The sequence below is a fragment of the Drosophila virilis genome, chromosome 2 (assembly GCF_030788295.1).
Source record: "Drosophila virilis strain 15010-1051.87 chromosome 2, Dvir_AGI_RSII-ME, whole genome shotgun sequence".
In the NCBI taxonomy this organism is placed as follows: domain Eukaryota; kingdom Metazoa; phylum Arthropoda; class Insecta; order Diptera; family Drosophilidae; genus Drosophila; species Drosophila virilis.
In genome coordinates this window covers 9,218,723-9,245,369 of record NC_091544.1, presented here as the reverse complement: position 1 = coordinate 9,245,369, position 26,647 = coordinate 9,218,723, and the positions used below count along the sequence as shown (strand labels likewise).

The window sequence follows — 26,647 nt, the reverse complement described above, 5'->3', positions numbered from 1 at the left end:
CAATTTTTGCAGTGAATAAACAAGAAAGTTATAATTAAATCCATTCATAAAATGAACTAAAACCCAAGTCGGTAGCACGACTGTTGCGATTGCTAAAAAAAAAAAAAAAACAGAACAGAATAAAACAAATAACTGCAATTGATTAGTTTTAAAAAGATTTATTGAATTGCTATATAAATGGTAAATCAAATAAAAGAAAACAGTACGATGTTTAGTTTTGCAAGCAAGAAAATCAATTTGTTGCCGGTTGTTTTACTATGAAATGGGAAAAAAGTTAAAAAAAAAACAAAAATCAATAGACAATAAATTTGTCTTAAATCCATTTATTATCCATTGTTCTGAAACTGTGATTAGTTCATTTTTGGCTTTTATTTTTAATTTCGTTAAAAATGCACGAAGCTTAGAAACATACATTTCCCACCTCGCATTTTACATATAGTGCTAACGAAAAAACCGTTACACGCATAACATGCTGTCTCCATTGCAATGCAGCGCACGCGCGGCTTTCAAACTTTGAGCGCGCAAGAGAGCAGGGCTTGGCAATCTCCGAAAGCTGCGCGCAGAAGCAGTTACAAGAAACTCTTAACGGCCGCTCACCAGTCGTTTTTGAGCAGCTTAAGCGCGCAGTTCGTTTTGCTGTCGCTGCCTACTGCTGTTGGTTTTTGGTCGCCGGAGCCGTAACGTAAAACCAGTTTTGGACAATTTAATAATAATAACACAAGCGCAACGCATGCGAATGACGAAACGACCTTAAGAAAAAAAGTACGCAACAACAAATCCAACTTCAGAATTCGTCACGGAAGCAAGAAAAGTGATGCAAAAGAAAATCAACATAGAAAATACTTGTTTAAAATGATAGTGCGTGCATTTAATTAACAATACTATTTCGAGTGTGAAAGCAGAAAAAACTGAACGAAGCTTAGCTACGATTTGCAAAATATCTACGTGGAACTGAGCGCGGGGAGAGCATAAGTGCGAGAGAGTGCAACGCCAACCGCGCAATGACATTGACAAGACAACGCGTTCTTTGTCAGTGCTGCGACTGCGCCGTCCCTATCGCTGCCAGTGGGCGGACTGCAGCAGCGCTGCGTCAGCGACGCCAACTGCGACAACAACTATTATTGGCGCTTGTGACGCTTTTCCTGTTCGGCCTTAACACAGCTGCATGTGAGTACATATAAGTACATGCATATTTGTGTATTTTAGTCTGTGTCTATAGCAAAAATCGTAATGAACCACAAAAGAAAGAGAAACTTGAATGCTTGTTACGTTAAAGAAAAACGCTGCCTACAGCAATAACAACAGCAGCGAAAACAAATTCACTTTCGTCGGAAACTAGCGAAACTGGTCTATGCGTGTCTACTGCTGCTGCTGCTGCTGCTGCTGCTGCTGCTGTTGCTGCTGCTGCTGCTGTTGGTTGCCGGTTTCACGGCAACTGGGAGATCAGAGACAATGGCTGCCGCCACTCTGGCCCAGTGGCAGTAAATTAAATGAAATACCGCAGCATTAGTCAGCGTCTGTTGTTGCGTGGTTACAATATTGGACTTTCATACATTTGCAGATGATTTTTTTTTTTTTAATTTATCATGCATAGAAACTAACTAACTAATCACTTAGCTTTTAAGCTATATGGTGTATGCTAGCAGGCAGTACATACATATATGCAAACTGCCTGGATCTAGCCAGTATATCAGTCGAAAACAAAGTTTTTGTAGGAGCAGCATTTGGTTAAACTATGTTAATTGAGGAAACACTAGATAACATCTAGATAATAGAGCTCCTAAGCAAAGCCAAAAAATGAGTTTTCATATCAATATATCTTCAACAATCTCAGCATTGCTAGTTAGGAGCCTGTGAGTAAATATCGCACCAATATATAATATGGTTTCCAGGGCAACAACAATTTTTTAAGAATTGCTTTATTTATTGACTTTTCTCTAATTTAGCCGCTGAGGGCGAAGAGGAGGATGGTCCGTATCGGGGCAAATATCTGGGCAAGCTGAACTCGTATCATCATCAGGTGTCTGGCGACGTTTACGCCGTCAATGAGTATACGTTTCTTATAGTTGGCTTCAATTACGATGGCAACGGGGCGGATACGTTCTTTTGGGCCGGCGCCAGCAATCGACCCGGGCCGCAAGGTTTTATAGTGCCCGATGAGTATGGCAAGTGAGTGTAAACTAGTTACATAAACTATTTACATTGTTAATTATGCTAATTTTCTCATTAACTCTATTTTCGGCCCATCGCAGAACCAACATTTTGGACCGCTATCATAACAAGGACTTTACCCTAACGCTGCCCGATCGCAAGAAGATGACCGAGATCAAGTGGCTCGCGGTCTACGATTTGAACAATCAGAACAACTTTGGCGATGTTTATATACCCGAAGAATTCGAGCCGCCACGGCCCCAATCCGGCGGCACCTTCTCCAAGCGCAACCACAATGTGAGCAGCAGCAGCATTGAGATCTTGGACTCAAAGACCATACGCATTAAGGACTTTACATATGATGGGCGTGGCAAGCGCACGTTTTTCTGGACAGGCGTGGGCGCCCAGCCATCGAGTCGGGGCAGCAAGATGCCCGACGAGCGCGGCTAGTGAGTTATCCATATGTTCACATAATCCTACCGACTGTGGTCTCTAAACTCAATTTTTAAATGCAGCCTCGACCCTATACGCACCTACACAAAAGAAACCATTGAGCTGGAGCTGCCTGGCGACAAGACGATCTTCGACATCGATTGGATAAGCGTCTACGATGTGGCCGACAATGAGAATTATGGGCACGTGCTGATACCGGATGGCCTAAATGTGCCACCATCGTTGGTGAAGATTACGCCGTACGAGTTCTCGTTGCCCAATTGCCGACAGCTGCACAAAGATTTACAAGTGTCGTGGGAGGTGTTCGGACCGCAAATCACGTTCCAGCTCTCCGGTCAGGTGGCCCAAACGGATTATATGTCCTTTGGCATCTCGGGCTCGGATGTTTCCAGTCAAATGATTGGTGCCGATGTAGTTGTGGCCTATATAGATGATATCAGGGGCTACACAGTGGACTATAATATCACATCGCTGGCGCCATGCGTACAGGTCCTGGGCCAGAATAAGGGCGTCTGTCGAGATGATGTCGTGGGCGGCCTGGATAGCTTTCAGCTGAACACATATGCTCGCAAGGATGGTATCAATACCATTAGCTTTAGGCGCACGCTCAAGTCATGTATGTGTTCGACACGTTTAATATATGCCTTGATTGATAAGTTTTTTTTACTTGCAGCTGATGATGGCGACAAGGAAATCTATTTGGATCGGAGCAACTATGTGATTTGGGCCTTTGGCCAGCTGGACTCCAACAATGAGCCCGCCTTTCATACACACTATCCCAAGAGCGATATTGTCATTGACTTTAACACCACAGAACCAGTTAACGATTGCTTTAGCTTCACAAAACGCATGGAAACTCCAGTGCAGCTATGGGAGCGCGCTCGAATCACGGATGCGTAAGTGAAGATTCTCCCTAAATACGGTCGGATCATTAATAACATATATCTATTTTTTTTGCATAGCACTGTACGCACTTTTAATGCCTATCTCGGCCCCTCGGGCGGTCTGCGTGGCTATCAGGGCCTGACGGGCCATGTTTCAAGCGGCTTGGCCTGGTACATCAATGGCTATATGATACCGGAACTGTATCTAAAGCGCGGCTTGACTTATACCTTTAAAGTTCGCGGCGGTAACAATCCGCACTCGCCGGAACACTATCATCCACTGGTCATAACGGATGATCCACAGGGCGGCTATGATCGCCTCTCGGATGCCAAGCAGAGCGAAATTCGCGTTCTAGCTGGCGTCGAGTTCACCCGTCGTGGTCGTCCCAAGCCCACTGCTGCGGGACCACTTTGCTTATCTCGGTACCCGGAACACTACGATCGTCGCTTGGATGACAACTTTCCCACGTTCAAGAAGTTCAATCGCAGCCTGCTAAACATATGCAGCGATGAGCCCCCGGCCCTGCTCGAGATTACGCCCAATATTACGTGGCCCGACACCGTTTATTACAATTCTTTTACGCACGGCAACATGGGCTGGAAGATACACATTGTCGATAGTTATACTAATTTGCGCAACGGTGGCCGATCCTTGAGCATAACGTGGTTGCCAACGCTCACAGCTCTGCTGATGCTTGTGGCTTGGCCGGCGTATTGAATGCTGGCTGCTTTCCTAAATAGTGTCCTCTCAAACGATATCCATGAAATATTCGAATTTTAATTTAAGTCAATCAGTCACAATTAGCAAATGCTGCCGCGTATGCGTGTATGTATGTATGTATTATATCTGCCCATCTTATGTATAAGTATTTTGATTTAAGCACGTTAATAAAGGCAGAGCTTCACATAGGTCAGAAGCAACTCGTCCCGATTAGGCACTGGCCTGGAATCCACGGTCAAGTATTGTTAAGTACTTGGAAATAGACCAGATTATGCTAAACAAGATGTCCCAATAACGTTTAAAGGTGTTGTTATTTTTATTTGACTGTAAACTGTAAACTATGCATTTATTGATTAGATTCGATTTTAATTCTGCGTATATGTATATATATATGTGTGATATATATACACATATATTCTTATATATACATATAATTCTAAGCTGCAATTGCTGCCATCAACACGCGTCAATACTGACACACAGGATTAATACAATCGTTAATTAAAAAGGAAGCAAGTGGATTGTTAAGCAAACACTTGTGGAATTGGGAAGGCAACTTTTTTTAAAAGCAGTTTTCATCAGTTAAAGCCAACTAGCGTGGTAAGTTTTTCATATTGGCCCACTAACATTTTACAATATTGCATTTGGAGTTTAATTTCATTTTGTTAACAAGTGATAAATTAGTTATTCTAGTCGTATGTGTATACAGTTACATAGTATGTATTTGTATATGTATATATGGATATATATATATATATATATATATATTTCAGGCATATATCAGAATTTAGATAATGTGTGTATAGTTTGTTGTTGTAAACTAGTGAACATCGGCAAAGAACACTTTTTTGTTGCCTTTTTCTCTGTTAAGTTATTTTGTAAGTTTACTAAAATATTAATGATTCAGTTTCATTTCCTATACAGATTTAATATCACGTTGATCGCTTACACTTTTTGCTTTTGTTACACATTGTTTTTTCATTATTTTTTTTTTTTGTGTGTTTCGTTATTGAGTTTTGAATTGCTTTTAGCCGAATAAGTTAACAATAGTAGAGATAGATAGATATATATAGAGAATAGACAGACAAGAAGTAACAGAAGATACACTGGTAAAATTTCGATATGGCCAAATTATATACACATAGGTTCTAACAATTTTAACAGAGACGTGCGTTCAAAAGTTTCCTACTCATGGTTCATGATTATGCACAAATTGCTCAAGCTGTTTGTGCAGCTGATCCTTATAACGGATCTTATGCTTGCTAAGAACCGTCGCACATAAGCACTGCAGCGATACGTAATTGAGTAGCGGTATGGTGTTGGTGGGATTGGAGGCTATGGAGTCGTAGGGTCGCTTCTCCGCCCGATTCGGTTGATCAATGTCCGCGCCACACTTAAGCAGCAGGTGCACAATCTGCAAGATTACATAAATATTTCATTAATTCCGTGTGAAAGGAAAAATACGATCAGGATCTTACCTCATTGTCGTAGTTGTAAGGCTGGCATGCTACATGCAGGGGTGTTGATTTGGCTTCATTTTTTGTGTTGACGTCTATGCCGCATTCGATGAGCAATTTAATAACATCTGCATTGGGAAACACAGTCTTCTACAAGCATCAATATAATATAATTAATAATAGCTTTAAACTTAATTTAAAGTCCACTAAACTCACATCGGAAAAATTGTCTTCGGTGATGTAACCACTTTTGATAACATTTAGCCGTGAGGCCCCCAAATGAAGCAGCGTGTCGGCAGTGCTGGCGCTACGCAAGTTACCAAGAACGACCGTCTCGTGGACGGCTTGAAATATTACCTTGTGCTGAGCCTCTGTGTGGACGGTATTGATCAGCAGATAGATGAGATGGGCGAGGCAGCGCAATACACGGTCATAGTTCTCCTGCTGGCGCCGGAAGACGGGACGCACTTGCAACAGCTCCTTGACCTCGACGGCGCTTACGGAGAGCGTACGAAACACGCCCAAGACATCTTCAAATCTGGGCAGCAAGTTATCCTGATGCATGAAGCGAGCGCGTGCATCACTTCGCATGTGGCTCGAGTTTCGCACGTGCAAATCTAACATGAGACGCACTAACGCCTGGGCAGCAAAACAGGTCTCGAAATGCAATATGGACCAATTGGAGACACGCACCTCAAGCAAAAAACGCCAGAGATCAATGCAGCGTTGGAGCTGCAGAGAGTCAGCGTACGAGGCACCTCTAAACGTCAAACGGAACAGCATGTCCTTGTGTGTCAAGCCCAATACACGTTCACAAATTAACAGACTTTGCGTGCGCATAGCATCCATATCCGTGGCAATGTTATCAAGCTCCTCTAAAGTCGCAAATTCGACGGCATTTTCATACGCATTCCGTAAAGGTACCTTTGGCTTCTTTTCAATGTAAGGCGTGTAGGCGGCGCGTATGTGATGTGCCATGCGCCAATGGAGGATGCATACGCGAGACTCATTGTGCTCGTCCAGAAATGTTGAGCCCATTAGTTCATGCGCCTCAGCGATGCGTTCAACTGAATAATTCAATTCCTTTTTCAAATAATCAAATATTTGATGAGCGCCCTTAAGGCAGGCAGTTCGCAGTGCATCGTCACCGTAGCGACTCTTAGCAAAGGGATCAGCACCCTGCTCTATAAGCATTCTGGTGGTGTCCAGTCGATGCTCCTGTATGGCATAGTGTAGCGCCGTTTTGTCCTGTATGTCGCGTGCATTGATGTCGGCTCCCTTGCGCACCAGATACAGGCAAAGCTGCACGGACTGCACCGAGTTAATCAAGCATGTGCCGCCATTGATGTTTGGCTTCTTGATGTCTGCACCGTTCTCCACCAGAAACTTGACTGTTAAACATGCAGAGTGAGCAACAAATAGAAATATGAAGAATGGATTTCACATACCAATATCTGTGTTCGTCATGTAACAGGCACTTCGCACTGGCGTTGAGCCCGAATCTGATGTGGCATTTATGTCACAGCCGATCCGCACCAGATACTTAACCATGGACAGCTTGCCGGATACGACAGCTGCCCACAGCGGCGAGACATGGTGAAAGCTATTGTCCTCGGGCACCTCAAAGTGTCCACGCTGCTCAATGTCCGCCTCGCACATGGTTATGAGATACTCGGCAATTACTACTGCGCCACGTTTGCAGGCAATAAAAAGTGGCGCACAGCCATTGCGTTGCTTTCTAACCACCTCGCGTCGGGACTCACGTGAATGCCTGCAAAGAGTAGGAAGTGCGATTAGGATGAAATTTTGTTGGGTACTCAAACTGCTGATAAGTCGTCTGCCTCAACGGCACACAACAACAAAAAAAAAACAATAGCAACAAAAATATTGATTATACGGTAATTGGTCGCTTAGCGCTTATCAACGGACGTGAAAAACGTACGAGTAGCTCGGTCAATTATTGGTAGCGTATATGTAAACATTATTTTATTAACTAAATACATACTTTTCGAGCTCATGGCGTAAATGGCGCGGCAAGATGGAGTCCTCGTGGCTGCGTTTGCATTCCTCGATGAGCTCATGGTTTAGTTTCGTGATTTCCATTTTGGGACTACTCTGCTTGCGTTCGGTGGCCATGGGGCTGGAGTGCCCCTGGAGCTGATGAGTGCCTTCAAGTCTGGAGTTCATTGCCAGTGCACAATTTCATTGCCAAGTGCCAAATAGCGCTCGCGTCCTGTGAGTGCAATTTTATTTAGGTTGCGAATCGTTCCAAGGCCTTTCAGTTTTCGCTCTGTGGCCCAAGCACTTTCTTTTTTTCTTCTTAATCAATTTTGGTGTGTGAGAATGTAAAATATAAGCGAGTTTTTGGACCACTGCAGTGCATAATATGTTTAGAATCTGGGTAAAACTCAATAACAAACAATAAACAGGTAACGTTTTCTTTGACTATTTTTATATTTTCATTTATTTAATGTTTATGTGTAGCAAAAAATATACAACAACAAATGACAAAACAGAGTGAACAGCTGTCCCAGGCTGCCAGTGTTGACAAAAACTCTGACGGTGCTGGAAAATTCGCAACCAACTCATTTTTAAATTCACTATGCTTCTGTTCATTAAAAATATTGGCAGAGCCTTCGCGAATATTTTTAACCTAGAATATAAGTTCTTTGCATCCAAAATCATGATGGCTAGGAGTAAGATATCAACATGTTGATTTTTTGTTTGCAAAGAACCGACAGTCTATCTGAATGTTTACAGTTCAGTTCGTACTGTAATGTTAATGTGTTGGTTTATTTTCTTTCAAATATTTATAATAATCGATAATTTTAAAGCCTGCTGTACACCGGAGTCAGTTAAATTCAAATAAAACACTCAATAAATTTTTTATTTTTAAATTAGCTGCTATCCAGAAGAGTTCTTTTTAAATAATAATCAAATTGATGAATTATTTTACTGACATAATCAATCATTATTCTTACTGATTATTTCGAACTTTTAATATATTTCATGAATTGCTTGTTTCTGTTAATAACAGTTAAACAACGCTTATGTTATTTTCTCTGTAATGTTTAACAGAACATTTTAGGGCTGCCAATCGGTAATAGCGACGCGCTGCGCTTGGGCCCTGTTTGTTGTTGTGTGTATAGAAGAATTTAAAAATAGTTTTTATTTAATAACCAATCTAAGTAATGGATCCAACAATTTTAATGGATGAAACAAAGCTCGACACTTTTCGCGAGCTCAATTTGCTTGAAAAGCATCGCGTAGAGAGTTTCAAGGACTGGCCCTTTTCAGCTAAGTCCACATGCAGCATTGGCAAGGCAAGCAAGTTGTGAAACTGATAGCAAACTATTTTGTTAATATACCGATTATCTTGCAGATGGCTGAGGCGGGGTTCTATTGGACTGGCACCAAACGTGAAAACGATACGGCTACCTGTTTTGTGTGCGCTAAAACACTAGATGGCTGGGAGTCGGAGGACGATCCTTGGAAGGAGCATCTGAAGCACGCTCCGCAATGTGAATTCATTAAACTGGGCTGTCCAGAAAAGGATTTAACTGTAAGTGCGCAGACGCCACGGACAACAAAGTTAAAATACATGTACTTATCAGTTCACCGATTTGCTTTTAGGTGGAGCAATTTCTGAAAATATTTTGTACTGTTGTTAACAGCAACATAGAGAAGAATATTAAGCAATTTAAATCGAAATTCGTTAAGGACAATGAAAGCAAGCTGGACGAGTTCACACATATGCTATCTTAAAATAAACTTTATGCGCATTTAATATTAATACATATATTACAAAATACAGTTCGCTTGTTTGATTAAAAGATAATTCTCATCATTCGCGCATTGCTTAGCAGCGCTGTTGTAAAATTAAATCAGTTGGCAACGCGGTTAAAAGTGTCCGGTGTTAAAATTAGCTAAATTTTTTATAATTTGTAAAATCAAATCGGGGTGCACTAAAAAACTTAAAAATTGTAATTTTTGCAATGTTGAAACGAAAACTGGAAAAGAAAAAAGCGGCAGCCCTTGACCTGAAGAAGTTAAAAACAATTCAGCCTGATGCATTAACTTCAGGACTGTTTGTCCAACCATTTTGGATGCAGTTTTATAAAATTGAATGCCAATTGAATGAGCAACTGGCTACGCTTGGACTGCCCACGGGCATTACATGTACTTACAATCCAGTCGAGTATGCGTCGTCGTTGCATTGTGCCTATTTAAGTCGTTATTTATGTGGACCCAAGCGTGTCATATTTATAGGCATGAACCCTGGGCCAAACGGCATGGGCCAGACAGGCGTAAGTGTGCCCAACAGCTAGCAAGAGGCTAGGTCACATTTACTGTGTTTGTATATTGTATCTAGGTACCTTTTGGAAACGTACGCACCGTGCGCGACATGATGCATCTCTCTGGCGAGGTGCTGCAGCCGTCTGTGCTGCATCGTAAACGTCCTGTAAATGGATTAAATTGCAAGATTGAGGAGCCGAGCGGTGTGCGGTTGTGGGAGCTGTTTGAGCGTTTGGCTGCCGGCAGTCTAGATACCCTTTCGCAACAATGCTTTGTCCACAACTTTTGCCCCCTGGCATTCTTCGATGAAGAGGGTCACAACATAACACCAAGCGAACTGAAAGGCCAATTAAAGCAGCAGATTCGAGACATGTGCTTGGATGCATTAGAGAAGCAGCTGCAACTGTTGCAGCCGCAATTTGTGGTGGCAGTAGGAGAGTATGTTCACAAGGTGCTGAACAGATCGTCGTATTGTAAAACAGTTTCTGTGAGCCGCTTACCACATCCAAGTCCGCGCTCGCTTCACAATACTAACTGGTCAGAAAAGGCTCAGGCTTTTTTGGAGGAGCAGGATCTTATCAAGTTTATGCGCAATGAGGCGCAAGGTAATTCTTATTGATTAAGTTAAACAAACAACTATAAAAATCTATAAATAAGTTAGTAGAACTAAGATATTTTGTATTTCGATTAAGCTGTAGGCCAGTGTTACCCTATTGCTGTCGGCTGAGTTGCCAACCATCGCGACGGTGAACAGCTGATATTTGCTTGTTATTTTTTGCTTGCTGTGTCGTGGCGTCGTAGTCTGGTCTGTTTTTGTTTGACCAAACTTAAATTGAGATATTTCCATGCCAAATGGCCGCGTTTATGGAGGATGCTTTAGTGGAAGCGCGGCGAGCACGTGACGCCGGCGAGGTGCCCGTTGGTTGTGTGTTTGTGCACAACGACAAGGTAATCGCACGTGGCGGGAACGAAGTGAATGTACACCGGAATGCAACACGTCATGCGGAATTCATATGCATCGATGCCACCTTGGCCTACTGCCGTGAGAAGCGCCTGCCGGCACGCCAGGTGTTCAGCGAAATCAGCGTTGTGGTCACTGTGGAGCCCTGCATAATGTGCTCTGCTGCCTTGCACACGCTGGCCGTCAAGGAGATTATCTATGGCTGCGAGAATGATCGTTTCGGCGGCAAGACGGTCATAGATGTGGCTGCCGTGGTTGGTCAGCGGATCAACATAACTGGCGGTGTGCGCTCAGAAGAGGCCATGGCGTTGCTAAAGGAGTTCTACAAGGGCGACAATCCAGCGGCCCCACCAGTGGCAAAGAAGAAGAAATGACTGGCTCATTGTTAGCAAAAAAAAAAAAAAAAAAAAAAAAAAAAAAAAAACAAGAAGAAATAACTAAACACCGTAGTCACCTTAAGCTTCAGCTCATGTAAACGTTTTTGTATATGTTTTAATTTATTGTAAACTTTAAGCATAGACTAAGCTAAATATGGCGTTCAGAACGTTAGTTTTAATATAAATACAATTACTGCGTGAAAAGCAACAACATGTTGTGCGTGTGAAAGGCTGTGCCAATGCAATTGTTACAGGCAATTAAACACAAAAAATGCTGTTTTGTATCAAGTTTGAAAAATCACGGATAGTACCGTCACCAGAAATTGTTATAAGCCCATGTTAAACTTATTGTAATTGCACTACAACCTAAGCTAGTCTTTTGGCTCGTCATTTGCTGCGCAAGCTGCTTTTGAGTTGTGAGCTTGCGCAGCAAACAAATGCGTTGCCTTTTACAATTTCTAAATTAATGCTATGTGTATGTGTTTTAGATGCGAAGATTGCGACGTCTGTGGCCAATGTTGACCCACTCCAGCGGCACACTATCGCCCACATTGTATGTGGCTGGGGTGCAGCTGGTTAGCTTTTTGGCAGGCTCGCAGCGGCGGCTCACATTCCAGTAGGCAAAGCCTTGCGGGCAGCGGTATATTTGGCCCTCGATGCGTCCTGTCTGCTGGGAGTAGCCGCATTTGACAAACACCTGGCTGCATTCATCCTGATTCAGGGCAAAGTGCCCCTCCTCCGGGCAGAGCGGCGCTGTGGAATGGATTGGCACCTAAGCAAAGAGATTTTACGTAAGTAAAGCTGCACAATTTGATAGATAAAGTTAAACTTGCCAGGTTAAGTGGTTGCGGTTCCTCCTCAAAAAGCTGCGTACGTGGGATCAATACGTCGTTTTTGCTGCAGGTATCGTCCGGCCCTGGCTTGGCGCAACGGCATGATGCTTCGTGATAAACGGTACCATTGGGACATTGGAACAGCACAATATTTAGATTTGAATTTGAATTCTCATTGCATTGGTAAAATACGCCGCATTGCTTGGAGTGCCGACGGAAGCCCGATGGGCAGACAAACAAGCTTTGGTCCTCTGTAGTCGTGGGACATGGAGCACTGGAGTTGGTTGATGGCTCTGGATCAGGGTTGGCTTCCGTAGTTGTCTCTACTGGCTTATTAGTAGTTATAGGGTCAACCGGGCCACCTGTGGTGCTAGGCGTGTATGTTGTTGTCTCGGGCTTAACTGTTGTCACCGGTTTCACAGTGCTTGTTGGCATCTCCGTCCATGGTGTGGTTGCCTCACTAGGGTTTGTGGTTGAAGTCACGCTGCCAGAGGAGCAGTTACCAGACACCTGATCTGCGTAGTTGCAAGTCTCCAGCGATGTGTCCCACACTGTGCCCTTTGGACAACGGAACTTGTATACTTGATATTTATCATTGGTTTTTGTACAGCGATAGTAAATGCTGCAATCCTCAGGATCGGCATGGAAACCTTCAGCAGGGCACTTGAAGTTGACTGCCGACTCTTGCGTAGTGCTCGGATTGTCTTCAGTTGTAGTCGGAGGATATCCTGGGAATGATGTTGTATAGCCAGTTGAAGTCTCTGGGTACGCTTCTGTGGTGCTTGGCTTACTGACTGGATAATCAGTGGGTTTAGTGGGAATTCCCGTTGGCTTTTCCGTATAATCAGTAGGTTTTGTTGGCGCGTCAGTTGGCTTTATTGTGGAGTCTGTTGGCTTCCAAATATTTTCTGTAGTGGTTGGATAATCTGTCGTCGGCTTCGTTGGAGGATCCGTTGGTTTCGTAACTGTTTCAGTTGTTGGTTTTGTTGGTGGTTCAAAAGTGGTTGGTTTCGTAACTGTTTCAGTTGTAGGTTTTGTTGGTGGTTCAAAAGTGGTTGGTTTCGTAACTGTTTCAGTTGTAGGTTTTGTTTGTGGTTCTATAGTGGTTGGTTTTGTTATGGCCTCAGTAGAAGTTATTTCGGTTGTAGTTTCTGTTGGAGCTTCAGTTTGACCCGCGCAACCTGGCACATTTTGAGCATGATCACATGTTTGCAAGTCTTCATTCCAACCTGTATTCTTGGCGCACATGAATTCATGTTTCGAGTACGAGTCGCCGGTCTTTTGGCAGCGATAGAACTTGCGGCAATTGTTGGGATCAGCCATAAATCCTTCGCCCTTACATTTGGTGCCAGGTGGCAAGTTGGGTACCTTGGTAGTAGTTTCGGGAATCATGGTTGTAGTTTGAGTGCTTGTTTCAGTTGATGAAGCTTCCGTGGTTGTGGTCCATGTTGTAGTAGTGGGCTGATTTTCATTTGTGGTCGGTTTGGTCGTTGTAGTCCATATTGTTGTAGGTTTGTATGTAGTGGTGGGCTGGTTGGTTGTAAATTGTTCGGTTGTTGATTCAGTAGCCGGCTCAGTTGGACGATTTGTTGTACTGGGCTCAAATGTGCTGGGTGATAAGGTGGTCTCTGAAGTCGGTTTAGATGTAGGCTTTACCGTGGTATTGTCACAAGGACCCTTATCAGACTCAGTGGTGGTATTACCACCGCCATCCTCGGGGATTGGATTGCACGCATTCAAATCGTGATTGCACGTTTGTAAGTCCTGATCCCAAACTGTACCCGCAGCGCAGTGGAATGGCACCTGGCTAAAGCCGCCCTTGCCATTGCTTATGCAGCGATAGAATTTGGCACAGTTGCTTGGATCACCAATGAAACCCTCAGATTTGCACTGTACATTCCCAGATGAGCTCGTTGGTTTTTGTGTAACAGGTTTCTGAGTAGTTGGTTTATGCGTAGAGGGTTTCTTCGTTGTTGTATCTTGAGTGGTTGGCTTAAGCGTAGTCGGTTTTACCACTGGCTTTAGCGTGGTCGAGGATTGACCGCCGTAACTTGGCGTTGAGTCTGTAGCTTCTGGCCGTTCAGTGGTTTCGCTGCTGCCACAGCTTTTGTCCTTAACGGCCCAGGCATGATTACAGGCCTCAATCTGACCATCCCATACAGTTCCAGGGGGGCAGAAGAAGGCCACCGTATTAAAACCACCTCTATCATTGTCTACGCAGCGATAAAACTTGGCACAGTTCTTATTATCTCCTAAGAATTGTCCATTAACCTTACAGCTACCAGACGGCATTGGGGATGAGGTGGAACTTGAGGTACTTGAGCCTGATGTTGTTGAGCTTGTACTGCTGCTAGATTGCGAGTTTGACGATGTGGTTTGCTGTGTTGCGCTGCTGCCTGATGATGATGACGTGGAGGATGAAGTGGACGATTGTTGGGTATTGCTGTTATTGCTACTGCTGCCGCTTGTCTGTTGGGCAGGGGTGACGCGCTTGCATTTAAGGCTTTGCATATCAACTTGTGATGGATGGTTACAGCTGTTGGCCTCGGGATGCCAAATCGTATTTGGTGGGCAAGTAAATGATACTTTCGTGAAGCCACCCTTGCCATTATCAACGCAGCGATAGAATTTCGAACAGTTTTCATTGTCAGCTAAGAAGGTCTCTTCACTCTCGCACTTCTCCGCCGGCTTAAATGGTTTCTGAGTCGTAGTGGTTGATTCTTGGCTGGAAGTCGTTCCTTGATTGGATGACGATCCTTGATTAGAGGAGGAACCTTGATTAGATGATGATCCTTGATTTGAAGACGTTCCTTGATTGGAAGAGGATCCTTGATTAGACGAAGAACCTTGATTAGACGAAGAACCTTGATTAGACGATGATCCTTGATTCGACGAAGAACCTTGGTTGGAGGATGAGCCTTGATTGGATGACGTTCCTGAACTAGAGGAGGATCCTTGATTGGAGGATGATCCTTGATTTGATGAAGAGCCCTGATTTGAGGACGAACCTTGGTTGGTGGACGATCCTTGGTTGGAGGTTGAGCTTTGATTGGATGACGTTCCTTGATTGGAGGAGGAACCTTCATTAGAAGAGGATCCCTGATTAGAGGAAGATCCCTGATTAGAGGATGTTCCTTGATTCGACGACGAACCTTGATTAGATGAAGATCCTTGGTTGGAGGACGATCCTTGATTAGATGATGATCCCTGATTAGAAGACGACCCTTGATTCGACGACGAACTTTGGTTGGAGGACGATCCTTGATTAGACGATGAACCCTGATTAGAAGACGATCCTTGATTGGATGACGATCCTTGATTTGAAGATGATCCTTGATTGGATGACGACCCTTGATTTGAAGATGATCCTTGATTGGATGACGATCCTTGATTGGAAGATGACCCTTGATTGGATGACGACCCTTGATTTGAAGATGATCCTTGATTGGATGACGATCCTTGATTAGAAGACGAACTTTGGCTGGAGGACGATCCCTGATTAGACGATGAACCCTGATTGGAGGAAGATCCTTGATTGGAAGACGATCCTTGATTGGATGACGATCCTTCATTGGAAGACGACCCTTGATTGGAAGACGATCCCTGATTGGATGACGATCCTTGATTCGACGATGAACTTTGATTGGACGACGATCCTTGATTGGAGGAAGATCCTTGATTGGATGACGATCCCGAATTAGAAGAAGAACCTTGGTTGGAGGAAGACCCTTGATTTGATGCCGATCCTTGATTAGAGGCTGATCCTTGATTGGAAGACGATCCTTGATTAGAAGAAGAGCCTTGATTGGAAGATGAACTTTGGTTTGAAGCACTGCCTGTACCACTGGCCATGGCCTTGCATTGCTCTTTTTGGACATCCGTTGGATGGTTACAGCCCTTTGAGTCGGGGTCCCAAACAGTACCAGGTGCACAATCAAAAGCAATTTTATCAAAACCACCATTGCCATTATCAACGCAACGGTAGAAGCGAGCACAATCCTTTTTGTCGGGCAAATAAGTTTCCGTATCCTCACATTCACCGTCAGGATTTTGTGGCTTGGAAGTTGTGGTGGTTCCCGAGTTTGAAGAACTTGTGGAATTTTGAGCTCCAGAGGTGTTGGATGTAGAAGCGGACGACTGGTTATTGGAACTCGAAGCTGAAGATGAGCCTTGACTGTTGCCTTGAGTGGAAGACTGATTGCTAGAGTTGGACGATGAGGAGGAGCCCTGATTGTTGCCTGATGAACTTTGTTGACTGCTCGAAGATTGATTGCTGTTTGATGCGGATGTTTCTTGCTGATTGCCAGATTGATTGCTACTATTATTGTTGTTGGAGCTGGAGTTAGAGGTACTCGATTGATTGCCACTTGTTGAGGCATTCTGGTTGCTGCCACTGGAGGTGCTGTTACCACTTTGATTATTTCCACTACTAGATGACCCAGATTGTATGTTGCATTCTTTCTTTTGATCTTCGCTGGGCAGAACGCAAACTTTTTCCTCTTGACCCCATACAGTGCCAGGACCACATGTAAATGGTACTTTCTCAAAATGTCCATTGCCATCTAAACGACATCTGTAAAACTTGGCACAATCCATTTTATCGGGAATGTATGTGTTCTCATCCTCGCACTCGTTCGCAGTAGGTTTTACAGCATTTTGATTTGATTCGCTGTTAGATCCACTCGAAGATTGATTGCTTGATGAGCCTTGGTTGCTCTGATTGCCGCTGGAAGATTGGTTACTGCTAGAGTTTTGATTCTGGTTATTGTTCGAGCTTTGATTGTTAGAGCTTTGATTCTGGTTACTGCTTGAGCTGCTACCTGTGTTTTGATTATTGCTCGAGGACTGATTATTTCCAGAGCTTTGGTTCGAAGAACCCGAGCTGGTTTGCTGGTTGCTACTGGTTGAGCTCTCTGTGCTGCTTGAGGACTGTGTGCTGCTGGAGCTGGATGTAGATTGTTGATTGCTGCTTGATGTGGAAGACTCTTGATTTGAACTGGATTCTTGTTGATTTGAGGAGCTGGAGGAAGAGGAGTTACTAGACGACGTGGACGTTGAGGAGCTTGTCGAAGAACTTTGCTGACTGTTTGACGACGAGGACGATGAGGTGGAATTCTGATAGCTCGTTTGGGATGACTGTGTCGATGTTTGGTCATCGCTCAGAGGGGCAGCCTGATTGCGGCAACCGCCATTAGCACGTACATCAAACATATGGTTGCACGACTGCAGAGACTCATCCCAGGCGGTGCCGTCCGAGCAGCGAAACCCGATTTTATTATAGCCACGTCCATTGGAGATGCAGCGATAGAACACGGTGCAGTCACTGGGATCACTCATAAATCCATCATCCTCGCACGCCACACCCTCATCGCCGGCCGAACGCAAAGATGATGAGCTCGAAAAGGATATGACTGAAACACCACTCAGTCCTGTCAGTCCATAATTTGTGGGCAACTGATTTGCAGTTGCATAGGTGTGCAGCTTCAAGGCGGCGGGTGTGACGGCGCTGTTAAGCATCGCATTATGTCCATTCTGGTTACTGACGAGCCCATCAAACGCCAGCTGGCTGTCGGTCTCGACGCTACTATCGATTTCATTCATATACTGTGCGCATTCCCCACGACCGGCCAGCATCGATGGCATACACAACTGCAGGGTACGCGAAAAGACCGTGCCTTCCCTACAGGCGAACATGTACGGTTTGATGTAATGCTCGGAACGCTTCTCACAGCGATAGTAGATGCGACAGTCGTAGTCATCGGGAAATAGTCCTTCCTCCGGGCAATAGAAGGCGACGTCATCAGGGGCAGTGCGTGCATAGACTGACGAAGATGAAATGTCTGCAATAAAAGTCAAGCCATATACGTTTTAGTTTCGGGCTATTGCGATTAAAAATATAAATTAATATTGTCACGTCCAACGACACTCACAGAGTGCATTTTAGCCTGCTGCTTGTCAAAGAACCTATACGATATATATACATACGTATATATATAAATATATATAGGATATATGCAGGCAATTCAGAACCGGCCGCTGGAACAAACCATTCAACTGAAACTTCCTGTCACAAATGCCCCGCCTGAATATATTTTGCTCAATTTCGTCTGACATTTTGCGCTCGTTCCTCTCTTTTGGAGCAGGATTTTTCGCGTTGTCAAAATAAAATTGATAATTTATTGTCATTCAATGGATGAGCGAGTTTTTTTTTTTTTTTGTTGCTCTGCTTCTTCTTATACTGCTGCTGATGCTGCTGTCGCGCATTCCAATAAATTTAATGCATTTATGGCCCTTACAGCGGAACAAATTCATTTGGAAAATGAATTGTGTATGTTTTATTTTTATTTTTTTATCCACATGCCCACATTTCCATTTGCCACAATAATTTTTATTTTTTTTTTTTTATTTTTTTAGGGCATGTCCTTATAAACCAAATTGTTGTTGCGGCATGCAAATCTGGCAAAAACATTGTAAACGCGCGTCTAAAAATTAGACCTCACCAGGGATTGGCATAAATTTGCATCAGTCACTATGTGAATTTTATTGCAGCATGTAAGCCAAATCCAATGCTTTATGGCCTGACGGCGTGCTCTCAACCATTCAGGTCCATTTACTGTGCCAAAATATCCAAATCCAAGGCCCATAAAACTTAATTATGGCTAATGTGTGGACCCTACTAGTCCTGATATACAAAATTGCCATGAGCCTTTTTTACAATAAAGATTTATAAAAAATCTCGGCATAAATATGAGTCGGAACTCTGAGGAAAAAGTAAGACGTATTTTTTTGGACAAAGGAACAATAATTGGTATTTCGGAAATAAAATTGTTGTAGCCAAAAAACGAAAAAGGAAATGTACTTAAAAGCGGCAGCGTGAAAATATTGTGATGCTAAAAGAAAAGGAAGAAAAGGATGTGGAAAACCAATTGATGCCTGATGCTCAAAAATGTTCCTCTATTATAATATACAGGTAAGTGCGTGTTTATCTGATATTTTCTAAAATGGACATACATAGTGTTGAATAACACAATATATATATAAATATATATATATATATAAGTATAATTTCCATATAAAGCCTTCCAGCTCAAGTGTTGAATAACGAAAATTAGCTTAAAGGCAGATCCAATAAGCGCATTAAATGCTTTAAGTGTTGTTGCAACAAATTCCTTAAATTTAAGCAGCCCAACAAACATAAAGTGAGAAAACATACAAATTTAATTCAAATACAGTATTGTAACATGCACGCGAGCAAATCGCCGCGTCCATTACTTAGGCAGAGTATTCGCATGGCTGTCGTTGAGGCGAAATTGAGCGTTTTGTGATTTTAATTATATATGATGTGTACTTTGGAACTTATGCAAAATGAAATAAAAGGAGCGACCGCAAACTTATGTGGCGCCCAGCTGGCGACAGGCGTAACGTGGCCCGGCCACAGGCTGACCGCATAGCATGGCCGCAAATAGTTTAGGATATGCCACGTTCCGGGAGCAGGCATCGCCAAAATGTGTGTAAGTATGTTGCGTTAAAATTTCAATTTGCAGCATTAAAGCACATTATGGCATAGTAAATGTAGTTATAAAAGCTTAAAATATTCGCTGTTAGCTTTCACGAGCGTCCTTCTTTTTGGCGTTGGTATGCAGAATTTTGGCTAGCACTGTGCCGTCGCCACTTATTAAGCCAATGACAAAAAGTAATTAGAATTTTTCTATTCATTTTATAATTAAATATTTATTGAGCATGGCCGTTGTGTGGTTTTATTATGGCAATAATAAAGAGGATGACCGTCATTAAGTTTGTTTCCTCGTTGGCCCAACAAATTGTACAAATTGCACAAGTTGCCACAAGTGGAAGGGGACGCTGTTTGGGGCTGTTGTCAAGTGGCGTGTTGCCAATTTAAATTTCACTGTGATAAATTGCAAGCATGTTTGGCTTGAAAGAGAAAGAAAGTAACAGAGAACTAGCGTAATATTAAATATAGTTTAGTTTTTATCAGTAAACTAGCTCAATCCGCCTTGGGCATATGCTGTGTGACGTATCAAAGCGATTAAGTGGCGCTTAATGAGTTATTAAAAGTTTTGGCATTATATATCAAATTTAGCTACTGGCCCGAGGCGTACAAAGTTGTTGTGTATATGCCAATCAGTTAAGCAACACACATTTGTGTATATCTGCAGCTGGGCTAAAAAGCTTTCAGACCAAATTAAAATTTTAATACAGATGATTAAGCAATTAGCAGCTCAAAAGATCGCTTTAGAGTAAAATACTGTATACTGGCTAGGCTACAGATATTACGAAAAGTTCGAAAAAGACAAAGATACTTTTATTTTTGATATGTGTCATTTCTTTTAAAGTAACGCAAAGCAAAACTTCACATTCTGTTGCGTGCTGTTAGAAACGTTGTTAATTATCATCGGGTTTTTGCTCAGAACTCCCAGGCAGGCTTGAGCCTCGATTTGATTACCTTACATTGCAGCCAGACTAATACAATAAACTATCTCTTCCAGTCTGTTTCTGCATAAACGCCAGCGTAACGAGTACTTTGGATACTCTGAACTTAGGGCAAGTTTCTGGTTACAAACTTTCTAGCTTCCCTCTAAATATACATGCCATTTCCTTTACTTTCCTTAAGCGATTATACGTATGGGAAGTGCATTAGCCACGGCCTCTATAGTCTGATCTTTGCTTCTGTAAGGCTCCGCCTTTGAAAATTGGTTTCCAATTTCTTTAAATACTTTCTAACTCTTATATCTTTATTGAGTCTTAAGCTATTTTTTACACATATGGGGGTTAGTTCGATTCGGCTCGTCGAGCTGATCAAGAAAATGAATTCGGCCTGTTACCTACATCTACATAAAAACATTATACCCATTTTACACATTTTCAAGGGGTTCAGGGTATAAATATGCAGTTGTCAGTTTTCATTTTGCCTTCTTTTTTTCTCCCATTGCATTCTTGGCATGCTGAAAGCTGTATTCGCTTTGTACGAGCAGTTGCATGTTGTAAATATGATATTTGGATTTTTGAGCTCCTGTCCAAGTTTGTCGCTCCAATAGCATCTACTGCTACTGCTTCTGGGCTTGGGGTAATTTCATTTGCGTCTGGTGGCATTTTGTCGCTAACTTTATGTTTGACAACGTACGTGTGCGGCCAGGATGGCGTCGACGGTTTCATGATAGAGAGACCGAAAGATACAGGGAGACTGTGAAGAACACGGAGAAAGAGAGAGAGAGAGAGAGAGAGAGAGAAGGAAAGATCTAAAGAGGCTGGCCAAGATATGTTTTTTTGTGCAGAATCTAAATTATAAATCTGTCTGGAAACAAATTGATTCCAGGGCTTATTGCGAGTGTGAGTATTTCGAGAGGTTATTAAAAGAAATCTGAATTTTCTAAGAAAGTGATAAGAGTACTTCTCAGGTGTTTAACTATAGCACTTCCAGTCAGGGTACAGGGTATTTTCCTGTTGATCATTTTCGACTGGCTCGCATAAGCTTGTTTGCAAGTGTGTGTCTATCCCGCGGCCTTAGATGCTCCAAATGACCAACAAGAAGAAATTCAATTTATTATGCAGCTTGATTTTTTATTTTTTTTTTTTTTTGACATTCTGTGCGAGATGACAGTGCGCCTGATGCTATGACAGTTGCTTCGTATGATGGCTGGCATGAAAAAGCAAACTGTACGCTAATTCCAACAGCTGTCCTTGTTGGAGATTCCGTTTGCTGTTTGCAGCTCCTATTGCTCCGTTTACTACTTTCGAATGCGAGGCGGCAGCTGCGTTTGAATTTCGCGCTGGGCTGCGCTCGAACAGCTTTTAATATTGGAAATGTCCTTGAAAACATTGCAATGGCCAGTGCAACGAATCGGAGACCATTACTCATACGCAGCGTGTGACACAGTTGCCATATTTTTGGTGCAAACTTCTTCATTGGCATGCATAATTTATTTTTGTAGATAAACTGGTAAGAAATTGCTGACAGCTGCCATAAATATATTAAATATTTAAATGCCTTTGCCGCACATTTAAATGGAAATTGCTTGTGACTTGGCAGCAATTAATTTGAATTTTATCAACTCAAAAGCATTAGTGCCCATCATGTCAACTAAGTAGATGGCATGGCACGAAATACTGGCCATCTATTGAATTCCTGCCTGGCTGTCTGGGTGTCTGCCTGGCTGCTGCTAAATTAAACATAAAGCGCTTTTAGTTAGAATCACGTTCGTCTCAATTAAACAACATTAAATTCAATTAACAAGCAGCAGGAGGCAGCGGCACAAAATGTGAGCAACATTGTCATTACGGTTAGAGCCGAGCCGAGCCGTTGGGTAAAAAGCTTTGTATGGGCGACCTTACCTACTATAACTGGCAAAAGAGCCAGTGACAGTGCCGTTCTTGGCCATGCCTCGTCTTCGCAACAATTGACTTTCATTACTTCTTACAATCATGTTGCATTATTGAGCGTTGTCATATTGGACAGGCCCGGAGAGACGACAAGTCGGCGAGTCGACGACTCAATGACTCAACGATCCCAGGACTCAACAGCTGCGTGCTGCACGGCGCGTTAGTTCGTTCGTGTAATTAAGTTTAATATTTAATTTAATTGCATATAGTAGACACACAACTACAACTACAACTACAACAACTGCAAATGACTCATAAAAGGGCACGAGCACGCGCCTGAGACAATGTGCGCCACTGACTTGCCTCAAAATTATAATGAAAGACGGAAGGCGAAAAAGGCTTTCAGGCAAAGTATAGAGCGGTTTGTCTTAGCCTCATCCACTGCAGCCAGCCAGCTGGTCAGCAAAGGTGAAGGCGAAAGTCCATGAATCGGTTGTGTCCAAAACGTGCCACTTTGTTGCCAGTGTCCATGCTTGTGCCCCGACTGGGTTCATATTCGTTGTCTGTGTCCTGTGTTTAGTTACTTCATTTTATGTTGACCTCCTTCGGCTGCATTATTATCATTGGAGTTGTGCCTGACCTGCTTATGGCTGGTTACTTTATGTTCTTGGCATGGGATTATGGCATGTTAGCAGTCAGTTTGTGTCCGGCCTTTGGGTGTGTTCACTATATTAAACAAGTTGCTCCCGGCCATGTAATGAATGGCGTTTGCAACCTAATTTGTCAGGCAAACTAACGATATAACCGTGTGGCGGGTTCATATGTAATATTAAGCTGGCTGCTTAACATCGCCCAATGGAACTGATTCATCAACATAAAAGTTAATGTTTTTATTTGATGACTAATTGATGAACATATGTCACGATTCTAGCCAATTACAATTCATCATTAGTTTTTCTTTATCAATTTTTTAAACAAAAAATAAACATATAACTGACAAAATTGACAATAAATTTGGTGAACACAAATGCAATGTTCCCAAATAATTTACTCTTTTTTATATGAGAAATAAATAACATTTAAGCTGAGCTGATGCAGTGCGCAGTTTCCTAAAACTTAAAGCCTGAAGCTTGCCTAAAGCGTGTTAAAAAAAACGACAACTTTTTTGAATCAATATGCCAAGTCTTTGCTAAAAGCTTTTAATAAATACATGTGCAACTCTCTTAACTTTGCAAATATTGAATCGGTTGCATGTGGAATTGTGTATGACTTAGCTTGATTTAATAATAAAATTGCATTTTTGCATCCAAATACAATTTGATTGCATTTAATTGCTTACTTTTAGATACATTTTCTTTTTATAACAAAGCAAAATAATGTAATAACAAACTTTGAAATTCTTTAATTAAAAGTTTTTATCTTGTCCCAATTACATTGTTGGCATATGGCGGTGGGCTTTATCAACAGAACTACATGCTTAATGAAGAGTTTGTAAGCATTACCTATTGATTTGACACTGCAGTCTACTTAACTATGCCCAATTTAAAGTTATATTTCATTTGTTTCCCTCGCCGTGCTCAGCAAGTTGGCCAATTCTCAGGGAAACGTCAATAGCCGGCAGTTATTAGGCGTGAAAAGTTAGATATTCGCATGCTTAAATAACTTTGCTCAGCATTAAGGAACAATGTGTGTGTTGTCGTATGTGTGTGCGTGTGTGTGTGTGTGTGTGTGGAAGTTTGTGTGGGAGTTTGTGTGGGAGTTTGTGCACAGCCCGCGGGATTCAATTAATTTCATTTGTAGTGCGGCGCAACGAAATGCTGCAAGCGATTACTAAACACACACAGAGACACACACACGCACATACACTTATAAACGTAACGTTGTAGTTACAATATTTTCAATTAAGCTGCAACAATGCCGCAAGAAGAATAACAATTACAACAGCAACAGCAACAATTCTATACAATTTCAACCGGCACGTGCATGACTGTGTTTGAGTGAGCATGAATGTATGTGTTAGCCGCTTGCTTTTTGCATAGGAACATAAAAAGATACACACACACACGCCCACCCGCTGCTTAAATTTTATCCATGGAATGCCAGGCAAGAAGAAATCTAGACACTAGACAGGCGAGCGACTCGGTTGCCTGTGAAAGTCTATTGTCTAAAGCTCTCTGCATGAAACTTCAGTGATAACGAGGGGTGGCTGCAATGTTGGGGTACATTGTAAATAAATAATAATAATAGTAAACAATTATCAAAATTTGTTCGAAATGCTTGTGTGGCAGCGCTGACTAAAAGCCGAGCAGCAGGCGGCAATTCATTACCAGCCGAGCTGTTGCTCTTGTTACTTGGATATTGTTGGCATTGTGAATCGGTGCCGAGCTGAAACAATCGACTTGGATTTCTTTTGTTAAGATATACTCAAAAATTCCTAAGCTTTGCAAATCTATAGCACATTTTATCGCTCAGAATCATGCATCAATTTTTAATAATGTGTCACAGCTGGTGGCGAGCTGCTTTGCTTAAAACTGCTAAAAATTGGTTAATTAACAGCTAAGCTATTGTTGTTGTCGCTTGAATATTGTCAGCATTGTTGTTCTGGACGAAGTTTGTTACAAATATGATATGTCAGACTCTACTATATTATAAATTAACAATTCGACAGACAGCTTTCAGATGTGAAGTAACTCAGTGAGTTGTTGACAAAAAGGTTTGCCCAAGGACACGGAAGTTCTCTTCTTAGCTGCGTACTTAGCCGTGAATGCGCCTATTAGACCCTGACTTTCTGCTAAGGTAGACAATAGAAATATGTTTCTCTAGCAGCAGTTGCTGCACTAACGAATTCAAACGCCTGCCGGAAGCTGCGTAATTTAACTACCATCACAAAGTCTAGAAAGTCAAAAAAAAAAGAAACAACATAATAAAAAGAAGCTTTAAATTGCAATGCCAGCTTTTTCCACTTCAAGGTGTAACTATGCACGTGTTAATTATTTATAAGAGTATCAGTTGAAGTGCGACGCTGGAATACTAGGCAGCTGGCCATAAGAAGCTATCACGCTGTAAATTCCTGAACTGCCGCCTAGAGTTCCATGGAATAAATTATACAAATTATTATTTAGTCAGGCTGCGGCAAAGGCAACATCGAAGCGGTTGGCTGAGTCCATGCCACACTCTGCTTGGAGCCTGCGATCCGGTTAAGGCAAAAGTTATGCGCAGACAAATCGCTTATTTAGATTAGAGCTGACAGCTGCGCAGGCGCAGAGGCAACTGGCTGCAATCTCGACTTACGGTCGGTTTGTTTAACAATTTCTTGCTGCGCTGGTGTTGAAGTTGTGCCAACAAGATTGTTAGCTGGACTTGGGATGCACTGCCTCTCCGCCGCACCTTCTGTGGGCGTTGCTGTAATGCCAACTAAATGTCTATTTAAGTTAAGCGCAGCTACTTGACCGAGCCGACTGTCTGCAGCTGCCCCAAGCCTATCGTTGCCGTTCTGTGCGATCATTTTCAATTAGCCGCTCACAGTGAGCCGCATAAGTTATGGCCCCTGTTTTATTTGCTCAAGCCTGTGTTTTGCAAATTAGTGCTCAAGCCTCAAGCGATTAAAACGCTGTGTAAGACGGTGGCGAGCACTGATCGCAACATGAAGTGAGCATCATAAATGATTAACGACAGCTGACAACAGTTGAGTAAAGGTTGCTCTTAAAGATTATTGAATGAACTGCTGATTCACTTGAGTTCAGGAAATAAATTGTGCAATAAAATGAAAAAAGGGACGGCGACACTTTCGCCTCAACTTTGCGCATTTGTCATAATAAAATTAGCATTTGCCTGGGTCAGTGGATGGCACAGCGAGAGCAGCAGACCGAACGGAAAGACAAACAAGGATGTCCCGGCAACTGCCTGGAGCTGGCAACCAACGGCTGTAACACTTATCAGCGTGCTGACAGTCATCAGTGCGGGGGCAGTCAACTAGCAGCAGCGACAACAACAACAGCCAGAAGAAGGAACATCTGCAAAACAAATGCTTCAGCAGTTTTTGCAATTTTTAATTTGCTTTCACTTGTTTCATGTGCCACTGCAGATTTGATTTTACTGAGTCCGGCATGCACTGGCGGGCAACTGTGTATTGCTGCTCCTTGTGCCTGAGTGGTTGCCCCTGGGAATTGTGTGTCT

General features: G+C 42.6%; 6 protein-coding genes across 7 annotated transcripts in view; 4 read left to right on the top strand and 2 right to left on the bottom strand.

Annotated features, from left to right (window-relative positions):
- Window positions 1-605: 605 nt before the first annotated feature.
- Window positions 606-4,405, top strand: knk (protein Skeletor knk). Its single transcript, XM_002054350.4, has 6 exons — window positions 606-1,167; window positions 1,947-2,169; window positions 2,253-2,600; window positions 2,667-3,220; window positions 3,278-3,500; window positions 3,567-4,405. Exons 1-6 carry the CDS (start codon window positions 1,002-1,004, stop codon window positions 4,204-4,206), a joined length of 2,154 nt encoding a protein of 717 aa, XP_002054386.1. The 5' UTR covers window positions 606-1,001; the 3' UTR covers window positions 4,207-4,405.
- A 749-nt stretch (window positions 4,406-5,154) lies between these two features.
- m-cup (ankyrin repeat protein mann-cup) lies at window positions 5,155-8,180 on the bottom strand. The gene is made up of 5 exons (XM_002054351.4): window positions 7,672-8,180; window positions 7,115-7,437; window positions 5,883-7,057; window positions 5,688-5,816; window positions 5,155-5,623 (listed from the first exon to the last, which is right to left on the bottom strand). The coding sequence occupies exons 1-5, from the start codon at window positions 7,851-7,853 to the stop codon at window positions 5,399-5,401; spliced, it is 2,034 nt and encodes a 677-aa protein (XP_002054387.1). The 5' UTR covers window positions 7,854-8,180; the 3' UTR covers window positions 5,155-5,398.
- A 575-nt stretch (window positions 8,181-8,755) lies between these two features.
- Det (baculoviral IAP repeat containing deterin) lies at window positions 8,756-9,479 on the top strand. Of its 2 annotated transcripts, none has more exons than XM_070206811.1 (3): window positions 8,756-8,989; window positions 9,049-9,228; window positions 9,281-9,479. In XM_070206811.1, exons 1-3 carry the CDS (start codon window positions 8,858-8,860, stop codon window positions 9,335-9,337), a joined length of 369 nt encoding a protein of 122 aa, XP_070062912.1. In that variant the 5' UTR covers window positions 8,756-8,857; the 3' UTR covers window positions 9,338-9,479. The 2 variants fall into 2 exon arrangements, with proteins under 2 accessions (XP_070062912.1, XP_002054388.1); XM_002054352.4 differs by having other exon boundaries at window positions 8,758-8,989; window positions 9,300-9,479.
- A 147-nt stretch (window positions 9,480-9,626) lies between these two features.
- On the top strand, window positions 9,627-10,583 carry Smug (Single-strand-selective monofunctional uracil-DNA glycosylase). The gene is made up of 2 exons (XM_002054353.4): window positions 9,627-9,973; window positions 10,039-10,583. The coding sequence occupies exons 1-2, from the start codon at window positions 9,662-9,664 to the stop codon at window positions 10,579-10,581; spliced, it is 855 nt and encodes a 284-aa protein (XP_002054389.1). The 5' UTR covers window positions 9,627-9,661; the 3' UTR covers window positions 10,582-10,583.
- A 128-nt stretch (window positions 10,584-10,711) lies between these two features.
- LOC6630496 (tRNA-specific adenosine deaminase 2) lies at window positions 10,712-11,360 on the top strand. Its single transcript, XM_002054354.4, has one exon. It carries the CDS (start codon window positions 10,815-10,817, stop codon window positions 11,295-11,297), a length of 483 nt encoding a protein of 160 aa, XP_002054390.1. The 5' UTR covers window positions 10,712-10,814; the 3' UTR covers window positions 11,298-11,360.
- Mur89F (Mucin related 89F) overlaps window positions 11,314-26,647 on the bottom strand; it is a 36,736-nt gene continuing 21,402 nt past the window's right edge. The window contains exons 4-5 of the mRNA XM_032438893.2: window positions 12,134-17,973; window positions 11,314-12,072 (exon numbers count right to left, since the gene is read on the bottom strand). Of these exons, the coding sequence (XP_032294784.1) occupies window positions 11,785-12,072; window positions 12,134-17,973 (6,128 nt within the window). The 3' untranslated portion in view covers window positions 11,314-11,784. The remainder of the gene's footprint in view (window positions 12,073-12,133; window positions 17,974-26,647) is intronic.